The sequence below is a fragment of the Argopecten irradians genome, chromosome 13, assembly GCF_041381155.1.
Source record: "Argopecten irradians isolate NY chromosome 13, Ai_NY, whole genome shotgun sequence".
In the NCBI taxonomy this organism is placed as follows: domain Eukaryota; kingdom Metazoa; phylum Mollusca; class Bivalvia; order Pectinida; family Pectinidae; genus Argopecten; species Argopecten irradians.
The window spans coordinates 3,714,330-3,731,176 of NC_091146.1; the positions used below are offsets into that span (position 1 = coordinate 3,714,330).

Sequence of the window (16,847 nt, forward strand, 5' to 3'; positions counted from 1 at the left end):
ATATATTTTTGTGCATGTTAGAAATAACATATAAATTTCTTTCTTATGGTTGAATTTCGGTCAAACATTGTTACTAGATACAAATTGGTATATGTACTATAATCTTTTAAACAGAAAAAATTAGAAAACTGTTAATTTGGTATTCTGAGCACTAAAAGTTTGCAACATTTTGAGAATTACAAGACCTTCAACATATGGACTTTAAATAATTTTGCCAGTATTGCAACATTAACATCTATAATGTGTATTAAAATGAATATGGTTAAGACCCTAAGTAACAGTCTTCAATCTCATTTCATTTAGTATTTTTACATTATTAAGTGACTTCTAAAAATATTTTGTATCAAAAATACATATAGAGCATTAAACCCCAATGATATATTATTACCAATGTTTATAAAACATCATAATGAGTGTTTGTGTCGGCTTCAATAGATTACCAACTTAAACTATAATCAACAGGTCAAAATTTCCGACAATATTAATTTAAACTTTTGTGATATTGTTTTTCTTCACTCATTTTCTAACCAAATACTTCACGGTGTACGTCTATGCGATAAGAGAAATCATGCGCAACTATGCACGGTCACAAGAAATGAAAGTTGGCTAAGAATGTAGCCCTACTGGAACTTCTATGTCAAAACAGAATACTGTTACATTAGAATATACACTGATCAAGAAACCTGTTTTTCTGATAAAATTGAGATATGATTTGTAAAAAAAATATTTCACCTGGAACTCAAAATGCATCGTTCTTAATAATCCACATGTAGCTCCATATTAATTCTTAGCATATTAAAGCACTGATTATCTTTGATTAATAATTTACGTTGTATATAATACGGAATATATTGAAGGAATTTTTATCCAAAACCCACCAATGTTACCTATGATACTGATTGAAATACAGGTAAATCTCAAGTGACTTTACAGGTGAAAATAAAGACAGCTTATATGAAACAGTATATAATTGCCTTCCTATTGTTTCCTAAAACAACACCTACCTGTTGTTGATAAATATGTTGGCGTTAAGAGAACACCCCTTTGTAAGACTGTGTCAGGTGGTAGAGATTAGTTCCGCTCAAGTGATCACACAATGCAAGTGAGAATCGGGAGTATGTTTATGTAAGTTTTAATTACTAATCTCTGATGATTGTTGATAAAATATAACTCAGGATAATTGCTAAACATTTAACCGTTTTCTCCACGTTTGTTGTAGATTGAAACAGCTTTTTAAGTGCCGTTCTACGGAAGAATTATGAAAAAGAAATCGGCATTTTCATCGATCTACAAATGAAGTAGTCCAAAAAAATCTCACTTCGAGTTATACGAACATTTTATGTATGATTTTTGACATTCGGACCAAAAATACTTCGTTAATTACGTAGTTTACTGAATACGTTATATATATTATTAGAACGTCAAGCTCCTGTAGGCCTACATGTGATGAAAGTGGCTAAAATGTTTTAGTGACAACCTCTATACGTGCTTTAATATGTATATATAATCTGATAATGTATTCATGTGCTTATAAAATTATCGATAATTATGGATGTGGTAAATATTCATACCTTATTAACTGCCGTAAGTTGGAAGATTACGCCAGCTTGGACATTTAGAAAATGTTCATCGTCTCTCACGCGCTATTTGATCAGTTTACAAAGTTTATCCTAAATTTTCTTAGAGTTGTCTTTCTTCATTGTGGATTTACACGCACATGTGGCATAACGCAGCCGTGATAAACAAATCTCCATTTCGTCCTGAGATTTATTTGCTCCCGAACTAATATGATTCAAATTACAAAAATCATTATTGTAAAAATTTTGATGTTTGAGGTGAAACATTGATTTCATTTTTTTCCGTTGCGGGATAATTGTCACTAGTAGGGACAAAACGCGTGGGGCGAAGCGAAGCATTTTCGGGACGAAACGTCTTCATGCATTGTTAACAACATTTTCGGGACGGAAAGTCTAGATACATTGTAAACGATTCAAGTGAAAATTTTCCAACCTAAGATCATTTGGATAGTGTATATGGTAAGGATATGAAAGCAGTTATCTACTTCTCCTATTTCAACATTACAGATACGCTTATTTCAGTAACTTTCATATTCAAAATTTGCTATTTAAAATTCCCGGTAAAATCAAAGTTGTTGAATTCACTGCCGTTAGGAGCGCTAGTATCTGCGAGCAAGTTCTAAGCCAATCATATTGAGGAAATTGACTGAAAGAGAATTTTGCAACCACGATCACAATGGCGAGGTGATCCTCGCCAAAAAAGTTTGCATCTTTCAGTAAAGTTGTAGAATTTTTTTTCTCAACATTTGCTATAGATCTGGTGAATGTCAGTACAGCTTTGGGATTCCTGTATGTTGTTCCAATATCAAGGCCTTTTGCTTGATCCAGCTCACATTGCCAAACAAAGTCTGACAATGGCTTGTTCTGTTTCAAAACAGCATGTGCGTTTCTAAAAAGATATGTAATTTGGTTTTGTTGTGCTAGCTTCAGTGATAGCAATGCCGCCGCTGCTGGTGTTGATTTTAGTTCAGTCGATGTTATTTTCTTACTATTTTGGAGCTCCGCCGCTTTTTTGTGACCTGAACTATTTTCGTGATCAACAACAGCCGAGATCTTAGCATTCTTACAACCTGTTACAAAAGTGTTATTACCTCTCAGGTTAGCTGATGTACTCGTATTGTGCATACGATAATGTTCGATGCAGATTTTGCATGTCATCGAGTTAGTGGAGAAATCGAGGTCAAGCCATGGTCTTCCGTCTTGCCACTTACTACTAACACGACGAGAAGGTCGTTTTTCCTCGTACTTCTTGTTAGAAGCCTGTTTTTTAGCTTCTCGTTCCGGTGTTGAAGCCCTACGCTTTAAAGCTTTGCCGGGTATAGCCCCGTCGAAATATCGTAACATGGCGGCAGCTATGATAAACTTTCAAGCGTGTTCGGGACCATGACACGGGTAGATTCTAAAACCGGACAGTCGGTCCGGAACTTTACAGTACGGTTCCGGACCGACGGCAAATTAACATGACATTGTCCGACGGACCGACGTATTTCGCATGTCTGTTATCTCGTCATTCAGCCTGGCCAACTCTATCTTCTCGTCATTCAGCCTGGCCAACTCTATCTTATCTCGTCATTCAGCCTGGCCAACTCTATCTTATCTTGTCATTCAGCCTGGCCAACTCTATCTTACCTGTCAGTCAGCCTGGCCAACTCTATCTTACCTTGTCATTCAGCCTGGCCAACTCTATCTTACCTTGTCATTCAGCCTGGCCAACTCTATCTTACCTTGTCATTCAGCCTGGCCAACTCTATCTTACCTTGTCATTCAGCCTGCCAACTCTATCTTACCTTGTCATTCAGCCTGGCCAACTCTATCTTACCTTGTCATTCAGCCTGGCCAACTCTATCTTACCTTGTCATTCAGCCTGCCAACTCTATCTTACCTTGTCATTCAGCCTGGCCAACTCTATCTTACCTTGTCATTCAGCCTGGCCAACTCTATCTTACCTTGTCATTCAGCCTGGCCAACTCTATCTTACCTTGTCATTCAGCCTGGCCAACTCTATCTTACCTTGTCATTCAGCCTGGCCAACTCTATCTTACCTTGTCATTCAGCCTGGCCAACTCTATCTTACCTTGTCATTCAGCCTGGCCAACTCTATCTTACCTTGTCATTCAGCCTGGCCAACTCTATCTTACCTTGTCATTCAGCCCTGGCCAACTCTATCTTACCTTGTCATTCAGCCTGGCCAACTCTATCTTACCTTGTCATTCAGCCTGGCCAACTCTATCTTACCTTGTCATTCAGCCTGGCCAACTCTATCTTACCTTGTCATTCAGCCTGGCCAACTCTATCTTACCTTGTCATTCAGCCTGGCCAACTCTATCTTACCTTGTCATTCAGCCTGGCCAACTCTATCTTACCTTGTCATTCAGCCTGGCCAACTCTATCTTACCTTGTCATTCAGCCTGGCCAACTCTATCTTACTGTCATTCAGCCTGGCAACTCTATCTTACCTTGTCATTCAGCCTGGCCAACTCTATCTTACCTTGTCATTCAGCCTGGCCAACTCTATCTTACCTCGTCATTCAGCCTGGCCAACTCTATCTTACTGTCATCAGCCTGGTCAACTCTATCTTTCATCAGCCTGGCCAACTCTATCTTACCTGTCATTCAGCCTGGCCAACTCTATCTTACCTTGTCATTCAGCCTGGCCAACTCTATCTTACCTTGTCATTCAGCCTGGCCAACTCTATCTTACCTTGTCATTCAGCCTGGCCAACTCTATCTTACCTTGTCATTCAGCCTGGCCAACTCTATCTTACCTTGTCATTCAGCCTGGCCAACTCTATCTTACCTTGTCATTCAGCCTGGCCAACTCTATCTTACCTTGTCATTCAGCCTGGCCAACTCTATCTTACCTTGTCATTCAGCCTGGCCAACTCTATCTTACCTTGTCATTCAGCCTGGCCAACTCTATCTTACCTTGTCATTCAGCCTGGCCAACTCTATCTTACCTTGTCATTCAGCCTGGCCAACTCTATCTTACCTTGTCATTCAGCCTGGCCAACTCTATCTTACCTTGTCATTCAGCCTGGCCAACTCTATCTTTCCTTGTCATTCAGCCTGGCCAACTCTATCTTACCTTGTCATTCAGCCTGGCCAACTCTATCTTACCTTGTCATTCAGCCTGGCCAACTCTATCTTTCCTTGTCATTCAGCCTGGCCAACTCTATCTTTCCTTGTCATTCAGCCTGGCCAACTCTATCTTACCTTGTCATTCAGCCTGGCCAACTCTATCTTACCTTGTCATTCAGCCTGGCCAACTCTATCTTACCTTGTCATTCAGCCTGGCCAACTCTATCTTACCTTGTCATTCAGCCTGGCCAACTCTATCTTACCTTGTCATTCAGCCTGGCCAACTCTATCTTACCTTGTCATTCAGCCTGGCCAACTCTATCTTACCTTGTCATTCAGCCTGGCCAACTCTATCTTACCTTGTCATTCAGCCTGGCCAACTCTATCTTACCTTGTCATTCAGCCTGGCCAACTCTATCTTACCTTGTCATTCAGCCTGGCCAACTCTATCTTACCTTGTCATTCAGCCTGGCCAACTCTATCTTATCTCGTCATTCAGCCTGGCCAACTCTATCTTACCTTGTCATTCAGCCTGGCCAACTCAGAGTATCTTACCTTGTCATTCAGCCTGGCCAACTCTATCTTACCTTGTCATTCAGCCTGGCCAACTCAGACTATCTTACCTTGTCATTCAGCCTGGCCAACTCTATCTTACCTTGTCATTCAGCCTGGCCAACTCTATCTTACCTTGTCATTCAGCCTGGCCAACTCTATCTTACCTTGTCATTCAGCCTGGCCAACTCTATCTTACCTTGTCATTCAGCCTGGCCAACTCTATCTTACCTTGTCATTCAGCCTGGCCAACTCTATCTTACCTTGTCATTCAGCCTGGCCAACTCTATCTTACCTTGTCATTCAGCCTGGCCAACTCTATCTTACCTTGTCATTCAGCCTGGCCAACTCTATCTTACCTTGTCATTCAGCCTGGCCAACTCTATCTTACCTTGTCATTCAGCCTGGCCAACTCTATCTTACCTTGTCATTCAGCCTGGCCAACTCTATCTTACCTTGTCATTCAGCCTGGCCAACTCTATCTTACCTTGTCATTCAGCCTGGCCAACTCTATCTTACCTTGTCATTCAGCCTGGCCAACTCTATCTTACCTTGTCATTCAGCCTGGCCAACTCTATCTTACCTTGTCATTCAGCCTGGCCAACTCTATCTTACCTTGTCATTCAGCCTGGCCAACCATCTTACCTTGTCATTCAGCCTGGCCAACTCTATCTTACCTTGTCATTCAGCCTGGCCAACTCTATCTTACCTTGTCATTCAGCCTGGCCAACTCTATCTTACCTTGTCATTCAGCCTGGCCAACTCTATCTTACCTTGTCATTCAGCCTGCCAACTCTATCTTACCTTGTCATTCAGCCTGGCCAACTCTATCTTACCTTGTCATTCAGCCTGGCCAACTCTATCTTACCTTGTCATTCAGCCTGGCCAACTCTATCTTACCTTGTCATTCAGCCTGGCCAACTCTATCTTACCTTGTCATTCAGCCTGGCCAACTCTATCTTACCTTGTCATTCAGCCTGGCCAACTCTATCTTACCTTGTCATTCAGCCTGGCCAACTCTATCTTACCTTGTCATTCAGCCTGGCCAACTCTATCTTACCTTGTCATTCAGCCTGGCCAACTCTATCTTACCTTGTCATTCAGCCTGCCAACTCTATCTTACCTTGTCATTCAGCCTGCCAACTCTATCTTACCTTGTCATTCAGCCTGGCCAACTCTATCTTACCTTGTCATTCAGCCTGGCCAACTCTATCTTACCTTGTCATTCAGCCTGGCCAACTCTATCTTACCTTGTCATTCAGCCTGGCCAACTCTATCTTACCTTGTCATTCAGCCTGGCCAACTCTATCTTACCTTGTCATTCAGCCTGGCCAACTCTATCTTACCTTGTCATTCAGCCTGGCCAACTCTATCTTACCTTGTCATTCAGCCTGGCCAACTCTATCTTACCTTGTCATTCAGCCTGGCCAACTCTATCTTACCTTGTCATTCAGCCTGGCCAACTCTATCTTACCTTGTCATTCAGCCTGGCCAACTCTATCTTACCTTGTCATTCAGCCTGGCCAACTCTATCTTACCTTGTCATTCAGCCTGGCCAACTCTATCTTACCTTGTCATTCAGCCTGGCCAACTCTATCTTACCTTGTCATTCAGCCTGGCCAACTCTATCTTACCTTGTCATTCAGCCTGGCCAACTCTATCTTACCTTGTCATTCAGCCTGGCCAACTCTATCTTTCCTTGTCATTCAGCCTAGCCAACTCTATCTTACCTTGTCATTCAGCCTAGCCAACTCTATCTTTCCTTGTCATTCAGCCTGGCCAACTCTATCTTACTTTGTCATTCAGCCTGGCCAACTCTATCTTACCTTGTCATTCAGCCTGGCCAACTCTATCTTACCTTGTCATTCAGCCTAGACCAACTCTTCCTGTAACTCTATCTTACCTTGTCATTCAGCCTGGCCAACTCTATCTTACCTTGTCATTCAGCCTGGCCAACTCTATCTTACCTTGTCATTCAGCCTGGCCAACTCTATCTTACCTTGTCATTCAGCCTGGCCAACTCTATCTTACCTCGTCATTCAGCCTGGCCAACTCTATCTTACCTTGTCATTCAGCCTGGCCAACTCTATCTTACCTTGTCATTCAGCCTGGCCAACTCTATCTTACCTTGTCATTCAGCCTGGCCAACTCTATCTTACCTTGTCATTCAGCCTGGCCAACTCTATCTTACCTTGTCATTCAGCCTGGCCAACTCTATCTTACCTCGTCATTCAGCCTGGCCAACTCTATCTTACCTTGTCATTCAGCCTGGCCAACTCTATCTTACCTTGTCATTCAGCCTGGCCAACTCTATCTTACCTTGTCATTCAGCCTGGCCAACTCTATCTTACCTCGTCATTCAGCCTGGCCAACTCTATCTTACCTTGTCATTCAGCCTGGCCAACTCTATCTTACCTTGTCATTCAGCCTGGCCAACTCTATCTTACCTTGTCATTCAGCCTGGCCAACTCTATCTTACCTTGTCATTCAGCCTAGCCAACTCTATCTTACCTTGTCATTCAGCCTGGCCAACTCTATCTTACCTTGTCATTCAGCCTGGCCAACTCTATCTTACCTTGTCATTCAGCCTGGCCAACTCTATCTTACCTTGTCATTCAGCCTGGCCAACTCTATCTTACCTTGTCATTCAGCCTGGCCAACTCTATCTTACCTTGTCATTCAGCCTGGCCAACTCTATCTTAACTTGTCATTCAGCCTGGCCAACTCTATCTTACCTTGTCATTCAGCCTGGCCAACTCTATCTTACTTGTCATTCAGCCTGCCAACTCTATCTTACCGCATTCAGCCTGCCAACTCTATCTTACCTTGTCATTCAGCCTGGCCAACTCTATCTTACCTTGTCATTCAGCCTGGCCAACTCTATCTTACCTTGTCATTCAGCCTGGCCAACTCTATCTTACCTTGTCATTCAGCCTGGCCAACTCTATCTTACCTTGTCATTCAGCCTGGCCAACTCTATCTTACCTTGTCATTCAGCCTAGCCAACTCTATCTTACCTTGTCATTCAGCCTGGCCAGTGTGTTGTGTGCTTTATTGAAGAGAAACTCTGTAGTTGCTGAGTCTGACCCGAGAACCTTGGCCTTCATCTTCATTTCTTTGCCCGTCTGCTGGGGCCAGAATGGCTGACACTGAAAGTTATCAAATTTTTACAATCAACAATTACAGTCAAAATTTTACAATTCACTTAAAGGTGATCATTGTGGATATTGGTGTAGTAAATTTTACAATTAATTAAATGAAATACTATCAGTTCCACAGCATCAAAAATTTGACCAATATTGATTGTAGTTGTTAGAAATCAATGGTTTATGAATAAAATACATTTCTAACAATAAATATTATCAATACTTGAATAGTTTATTGATAGAATCATATTATGTCAACCAGCTAATCCAAACAGTGTGACAAAATATTGTTAAAAATGTAAAAAGCAGCAATTAAGTGACCGAATGATATTTAACACATGAAACTGGACATCCTGACTTACCTCTTTAGACTTGACCTCGTACCATGTCTCAGTGGACGCTACCTCAGCGACCAGAAGGGAGTGGTCGGCAGTGTTCAGTAACATGTAATATGGTGTGAATGTACAGATCTTGGTTAGACCGCTCTGGGACAGGACAATGTTGACACCGACCTACGAAAGACAGATGACAAAGGGAGATCACTCTAACAATGTAAAGATTTTTGTTAGACCACTCTGGGACAGGATAATGTTAACACCGACCTACGAAAGACAGATGATAAAGGGAGAGCACTCTGACCTACGAAAGACAGATGATAAAGGGAGAGCACTCTAACAATGTAAAGATTTTTGTTAGATTGCTCGAGGATAGGACAATGTTAACACCGACCTATATGAATGAAAGACAGATCATAAAGGGAGATCACTCTGGGACTAGACAATGTTAAAATAATGTAAATGTTTTATACTACCACTGTCCTACAGAGATAGACCATAAAGGGAGATCACTCTGGGACTAGACAATGTTAAAATAATGTAAATGTTTTATACTACCACTGTCCTACAGAGATAGACCATAAAGGGAGATCACTCTGGGACTAGACAATGTTAATATAATGTAAATGTTTTATACTACCACTGTCCTACAGAGACAGACCATAAAGGGAGATCACTCTGGGACTAGACAATGTTAATATAATGTAAATGTTTTATACTACCACTGTCTACAGAGATAGACCATAAAGGGAGATTACTCTTAAATTGTTCTTGAATGATGTAATGTTAAATCAGACCAACAAATGACAAAGGGAGAGAATGAAATATTTGTAAATGCACTGACATACAAAAAACCGATAACCAAGGCAGAAAAGACAAAAAATTAATAATAACATTATAACGGATCACTATTTTTATATGAAAAAATGAGGGACATATACTTACAAACAAAGATCATTTTATTCTTGAAACAACGTTTTATGAAATGACAGTTTTTATAGGACCTACAATAGCTTAGAGGGATATAACTTGATCACAACATTTTCAAGAGGAACTTGAATTATTATTTAGCATGAGTTATATCCAATTTAATTCCAAAAAAAAAAAAAAAAAAAAAAAAAAAAAAAAAAAATCTTCAAAATAATTGACTTTACTATCAATATTCTAGTGCAAACACCATAGTCAATCTTATCTTTCCAGTTTTACTTACCTCAAATGTTCTTGTCTTGGTTTTGCATTGGACTGTTCCTGAACTTCCAACAACGTCTAGAGAGAATTTATCTGACCATTCTGTATCTCCAATCTTCAAACAGGCCTAAAAGTAACGATAGCAAATAATTAGAGATATACTACTAACATGTACGGCATCTCTTTACATAACATATTTGACCCCTTAAGTGCCCTCCCACCTTTTCAGGCTTCAATTTCACTTACTTCAAATTACTTGCAAAAAAATATGAAAAATATTTCTTCATTGAACTCTTTTTGCAAATTGATCAATTTAATACTTTGTGCAATAATCTATGAAAGAGGCTAGTCTACATTGTATTCTATCAAATACTCCCTTATTTGTTTCAATTTTTAAGCATTCTGTGTGTTTACTGGGTCAAATATGGTATAAAGACTAGATTGTTTAGATCAATGAAAATATGATAAGGAATGTCAACATTCAGGAAAATCTGTGGATACAAAATGCTTTTAAGTTACAGAAAGCATATCATTTAAATTTTAATGCATTGCATTACCTGCTGTAGTTTTTTGATAACATGGAACTGTAAGAATATTAAGTATCCGAACGGATGAAATACTCACAAAAAGTAGCCAAATAAAATTTTTCACAAACAATATTTGAAGAAAAAAAAAATCTGCAAGTTATTTTTTATGAATTCCACATAAGAAATAAGCTTTTATCAGAACTGAACAGTGTTTAAAACTTCCTGAATGATTAAAGATGTGTCATTCGTACATAATTTATTACTTAGTGAAGTTCAGATAAAAACAAAACAAAACTTTAAATATCAAAATGGAGAAGGCATTTAACAAATTGCTGACTGATCACCAGACAATCTTGATGTCATAAAGAAAATTTGATGAATAATATCTAGCTTTGATACATAGCCATGAAAGTTATGAGACCCAATTCAATATGTGTGATAGAGAGTTGAACGAAAGAGTGAAAATATCAAGGGCCAAAACTCTGCAAAAGAGTGAAAAAGAGCCATAACACTCTGCATAAAGGTGATGATCAAAATAAATATTAAATTTCAAATTTAAAAATATTTGTTTTTTCAAAAATCAAAAGAAAAAAACATTATATAGACCATTTACACAACTTTCTGACATGCAATCATAATTTTTGAAGGGAACATGTAAAAAATACATTATATTAAGTGCTTGAAATAAAGAAAACATATATAATATGTATAACCCAACGTGCAAAGTTGATTCATAACACATAATTATAGATGAAGTGAAGTCTTATATCCAACACCTAAATGAACACACATAGCCAATAAATCACAAGTTAATCAACCATTGACAAACAATATGAAAATGAAAAGTTATCTTTCATGAAAATTCTATCCATTATTTCTGTGAAAAATTGTGAATATAAAAAATAAAACGTAGGATCGATATAGAAAAAGATATAGAAAAAAACCCTGGTGGCATGTTTTATTTACCATGGTCATTTTTGGTCGGTCTGTCTATAACATGTTGCAATAGGAACAAATATTAACTTCAGCTACTTTTATTTATTTAAATCAAACATATTTTACAGTAAAATTTTCCCAGATCAAAATATTTGAGTTAGACTCTACCCCTTATTTTGATAAGGTCAAATTCATTGATATTATATATCAACTTTAAATTCAAGATGAAATGCAAATTCTATGTGAAATGTTTGTATAGTTTCCATTCATTTTGAAAGGGGTTTACAATAAGCTCTCCCCTAAACAATAATTCATAAGATATTAAATGTTCCCTTGCCAGTATAATATCCTAACTTTGCATTACAAACAATCTATTAATGTTTGACACACTAATATTTCTTTTCGAATATCCTTCAAATAAATAAGGAATGCATAGTTACAATTAACAAGAGATCCCAGAGGGATCTTGGCGCCCACCATAGAATGATCTATGTCTGACAATGGAAAGAAGGATCTTTTCCCTGCTTTTCAAACTTTTTTAAATATACAACATATGATATTTAAGACAAATTGCTTTATTGCTTTCTGAGAATCAGCGGTGAAATCCAAGATGGCGACAGGTTGGCCATCTTGTTGACCAATCAGTCCCAAAGGTACTATGCACAACTAAAGCCCAAGGGGAAACTACGCATGAAATATGAGAGATATCCCTTCAGTAATTGCAGACAAATAGCGATAACTATCAAAATCCAAGATGGCTGCCTGGCGGCCATCTTGTTGACCGATCAGTCCAAAAATGCAATATGCACAACTAGGGTCACAGGGGAACATACATATGACAATTGAGAAACATCCCTTCAGTACTTTCTGAGAAATAGCGGTAACAAACTTTAACTATCAAAATCCAAGATGGACGCCAGTCGGCCATCTTGTTCACTGATCGGTCCCAAAATGCAATATGCACAACTAGGGTCCTAGGGGAATCCACATATGACATTTGAGAAACATCCCTTTAGTACTTTCTGAGAAAAAGCGGTAACAAACTTTAACTTCCAAAATCCTAGATGGCCGCTGGTCGGTCATCTTGTTGACCGATTGGTCCCAAAATGCAATATGCACAACTAGGGTCCTAGGGAAACCTACATATAAAATTTGAGAAAGATCCCTTCAGTACTTTCTGAGAAATAGCGGTAACAAGAATTGTTAACGGACGGACGGAAGGACGGACGGACCACGGACGAAAGGCAATTTGAATAGCCCACCATCTGATGATGGTGGGCTAAAAATGAAAGCATTAAAAAAACAACAGATGGATCATACTATAAAGCACATAATATTATTGAAGCACAAATGTTTGCTCAGGAACATGTATCATCAGCCACAATAATTAGCAAAATAAAAAAGAAGCAAAATATTTCACATCCATTTTGTCTCGGAAAAGTGGAGACAATCCATGCATGACTTACTTTCCCACTTAGTCTCCATTCCTTCACTTTTTTATCTTTCCCATGATCCTTTCCTTCCTGTTGCCATGACAATAATCAACACTTAGCATGAAGTCATTTTTTTTATGATTTACCAAATCATACTTAAATTTACATAATTTATCAATTATATTTTTAAAAGAATATAATTATCAAATTATCAATAGAATTAATTGAAGATTATCAAAGAGATATTTAAGAAATTATGTGAACTTTTTAAACACTAAATGTAAACTTTACAATTAAAACTGATAAAAAACATTATCATTTGGGTTCATTTTTACCATTAGATTAAAAACCAAACAATTAATTATACAAGTTAAATAAAAATGCTATTTGATTTTACCAAAACAATCTATTATCTTTAATTTAATATGAAAACAAAATAAGAAATATATATATATATATTTTTTTTTTTGAGACAAATCTAAAAATAATTTTTATCTTTATACATAGAGGCTAGTCATCTAATGACATTCTTGTGAAATTAGATCAATTAACAACACTCAAATAGACAAAGTTAAATAAGATGTGTAATGACACACTCTTACACTAAAACAAAATACCAATTAATAGTTTGTCTTCTTTCTCTGAATATATTAGATGTTCTCAAAATGAAATTAGAGATGACAATTCATTCATCAAACACTTGCAAGCATGATGTAAAATTACAGGTCAATTGGGTCCACTCAACGAGAAAATTTGGAAGAAAGGGAGATAACACTTTCAAAAGGAGATAATAATTCTCAAAGGGAGAAACAATAGTCAAAAGGAAAATATGGTAAATTCGACCATGCAGCAATTGGCATATAAATTGGTGAAAATGATAAATGACAAATTATTGACTGTCTGATATGTCAAAAGTAAATATCAGAATGACTTAATCTTGCTGAAAAGTTGTTATTCTAAATAACACCAAATTCATCAATACATATTTGTTAAAATCAATAACACATAGATTTATCTTGCTTATCAAATTTGTATCATACTTTAAACATGCATTATAAATATAATAAATGGAAAAATATGAAGAAATATCAAATAAAATATTCAACAAAATTGTGTATGCTATTTTAATAAATTCTTTTAGAAAAAGCATAAATTACAAATTTATGAAATAATGCTGATGGACATGGAAATAAAATTATTTTAATAACATAAATAGGAAACAAGAAATATGTCTGTTAGACATTAAGTGCTCGCTAAATACTTCCTATCCTTAACTGCAGCTATGAAGTCCTCCTCTGCAACAGGTGTACGTAGCACTTTCGCTCATTATCCTTGGGACTTTTGCACGGAGATGGTTTACGCCCTTGGTGCATTGTAATAAATACTTTCCTTTACTTCATCAGAAATTTAAATGTGAAATTACTTTGAAATTCTTTGTTACATAAAAGTGTGTTTATTATCATATTGATATTGATACGATAAACTTGTTTCGTTGTTCAAAATAGTCGTCCGCTAGAAATCTGTCCAGTCTCTGTGCACATGCGCATGGTGACTTACCTGTGTCATGCTTGAACGCCTTTCTAGGGTACATTAGATCTAGAGCTCAGACACTCAGACTGATATTTTATAATGTGTTTTTTTATTCTGTTTCTCTATCTCAAAGCTGTGTAATTTTACAAATATTAATTAGAACTGCAGCGAATGCGGTCTATGGTCACAGGGTTTAGTAAGCGATAGTGCAACGTACACCTAGGACCTAGGATAATGTGAAGTAAATTAAATATGTGGCCGGTGCAAAGAGCCATCCGTTTTGTCACTTTCTTTTATTGACTATATAAACCTCATTGTATTTTTCCGGAAGTTTCCAGAGTCGATCAGTTGCTTAGAATATCATGACCGATGCATGAGTTTGTATGATACACCGCTTGAAGTTTACACAAAACGAATGCGTTTGGCACTGTGAAATATCACTGTTGTTAATTTATAGTAGATTATCACAGACAAGAACATCTTAATTTATGTTTTTGATGTCACTAAATCATGGCGAAATCTATTAAACACTATAAGACACTGATTTCCAGTATCACGTGCACAGTTGGAATCTGCGCATAGCGGATGTACACAGACTCTACACCTGACAAGGAAAATAATAGTATGAGTACACTCGCACAAAAATATCTTTAACAATAATTGCATATTCTAATGTATTTTTCATAATTTCTAAAAAAAAAAAAAAAAAAAAAAATTACTGATGGGATGCAAGATATAATTTTAGATATACACCAGGATACAAAAATATCATATTTCATAAAAACCACTTTACAACTGCATTTTTAGATTGTGATAATATCTAAAATGATAAACCAGTATTTTGTGGATACATTTCCCCATGAAATACAATAAAATAATTATAAAATCATAAAACCTATAATATTTCAAATAAAGAAGTGTACATTCATATACATATTATATGCATTCCATAGAAGATACACATGATAATTGAAATTGAAGAACATATCATATTGCAAACAGATAGATTATTATGTGAAATAAAATGTGTGACAGTTTGTTCTGCTTACTTTGATCGACTATACGGTAAATTATTTAATTCATCTTGATATTCTTCATAATTGACCTACTTTTAACCAACTCACACCTAAAATTAAAGAATGGACTATCCAAGTCCTTAAACTAGGAGAGTCCAAATGTCCTCAGGTATGAATATTTCAAGTTATTCTCCAAGGTAAATGATTCAAGTTATTTTGGGTTTTTGTGTGTTGTAATTAATTTATTTCAGGCAATCAAATGAGAACTCCCAAAATATGTAAATAATTGGTATTCAGATTTAGAAAAAAAAAGAGAAGTTTTGAATAAATCTGGAAAAAATTGACCTATTTGAAACAATGATGGTGATATCTTTGCTTTGGGGGAAAAAATAAAAAGACAATACCATATTTTCTACGCTTACAGAGACAAACATTTAGGTGGGGTCTTATATCTCTCAAGAATTTAATTGTACATAGGCGACAAGTAAAATATTTTCAAAGCGGGGGATGACAGAATAAATACCCTAAGGGAGACAATCTGTTGTTATTAAAGCTTTTTGTATTAAACGTTTCAAGCAAAGACAAGCTGAAACACTCCGAAACCAGTGTTATGATATTAACTGTGAATGACAAAATATTCCTAATTATTAGGGAAATTAATTATTTGTTAGGAATGATGTGAATGCTGTCGGTCACTGTTCACACTCAAGGGGAGGTAATCAACATTCTCGCACACCAATGAGTCCTGATGATTTTTGTGACGAGATACAGCCAACAAATTCAAACAGGCAGGAACTTGATAGTATGCAGAGACCATTTAAGCAAAATCTGATTTCAAATTACACTTTGTCATACGGACTAAGTAAATTTATCTTGAAAACATGACCGTAATAACTGGATCTTTTCCTGTTGCCTAGAAACATCAGTTGGAAAAGGAAAATGTATAAACTATGTATCCCTTCTATGTTAACATTAAATGAGTGAAGCTTGTGAAGTCGGAGCTATTTTTAATTTCTTGTTTTTATATACATGGATCTCTTGTTAATCTCTTATAGGACAATTTCAATGAAGCACGCTACTGAAAACATATCTAGCCTAACACACTATACAAACAAACGTCATACTCTACTATCTTATTTTGAGAACATAGCATTTTCTTGGGTAGAATTCACGCTGAAAGTCTGTTCATAATTTTCTGAATCATGCTTTCATTGATGAATGTTTTGTAGTCCATTGCTTTTCTGTGAGTCATCAGACATCTCATTCTTCCGAAATTAAAAAAAAACCCGGTGATTTACCAAAATTTACATTTTAAATTATTTTCAAATCCTATTCAAATAACAGAAAGATAAGCTGTTTTATTAAAAAATTACAAAGTTAAATTTATTATCAATCAAAAACATTTAATGACTAAAACTAATGTGGCAAAGGCACAATAGAAATTTCTCTACATAAATAAGAAATAGCTATCAAACTAAAAATTCTATAAATACATTTAAATGGAAAGACTACTGAAAAGGGAGATTTTC

The 16,847-nt window shown here is 36.7% G+C and overlaps 1 protein-coding gene across 1 annotated transcript in view; it reads right to left on the reverse strand.

Annotated features, from left to right (window-relative positions):
• LOC138306604 (intermembrane lipid transfer protein VPS13A-like) overlaps nucleotides 1–16,847 on the reverse strand; it is a 200,463-nt gene that overhangs the window by 52,215 nt on the left and 131,401 nt on the right. Inside the window, 4 exon segments of the mRNA XM_069247042.1 lie at nucleotides 8,225–8,356; nucleotides 8,716–8,865; nucleotides 9,899–10,003; nucleotides 12,806–12,862. Of these exon segments, the coding sequence (XP_069103143.1) occupies nucleotides 8,225–8,356; nucleotides 8,716–8,865; nucleotides 9,899–10,003; nucleotides 12,806–12,862 (444 nt within the window).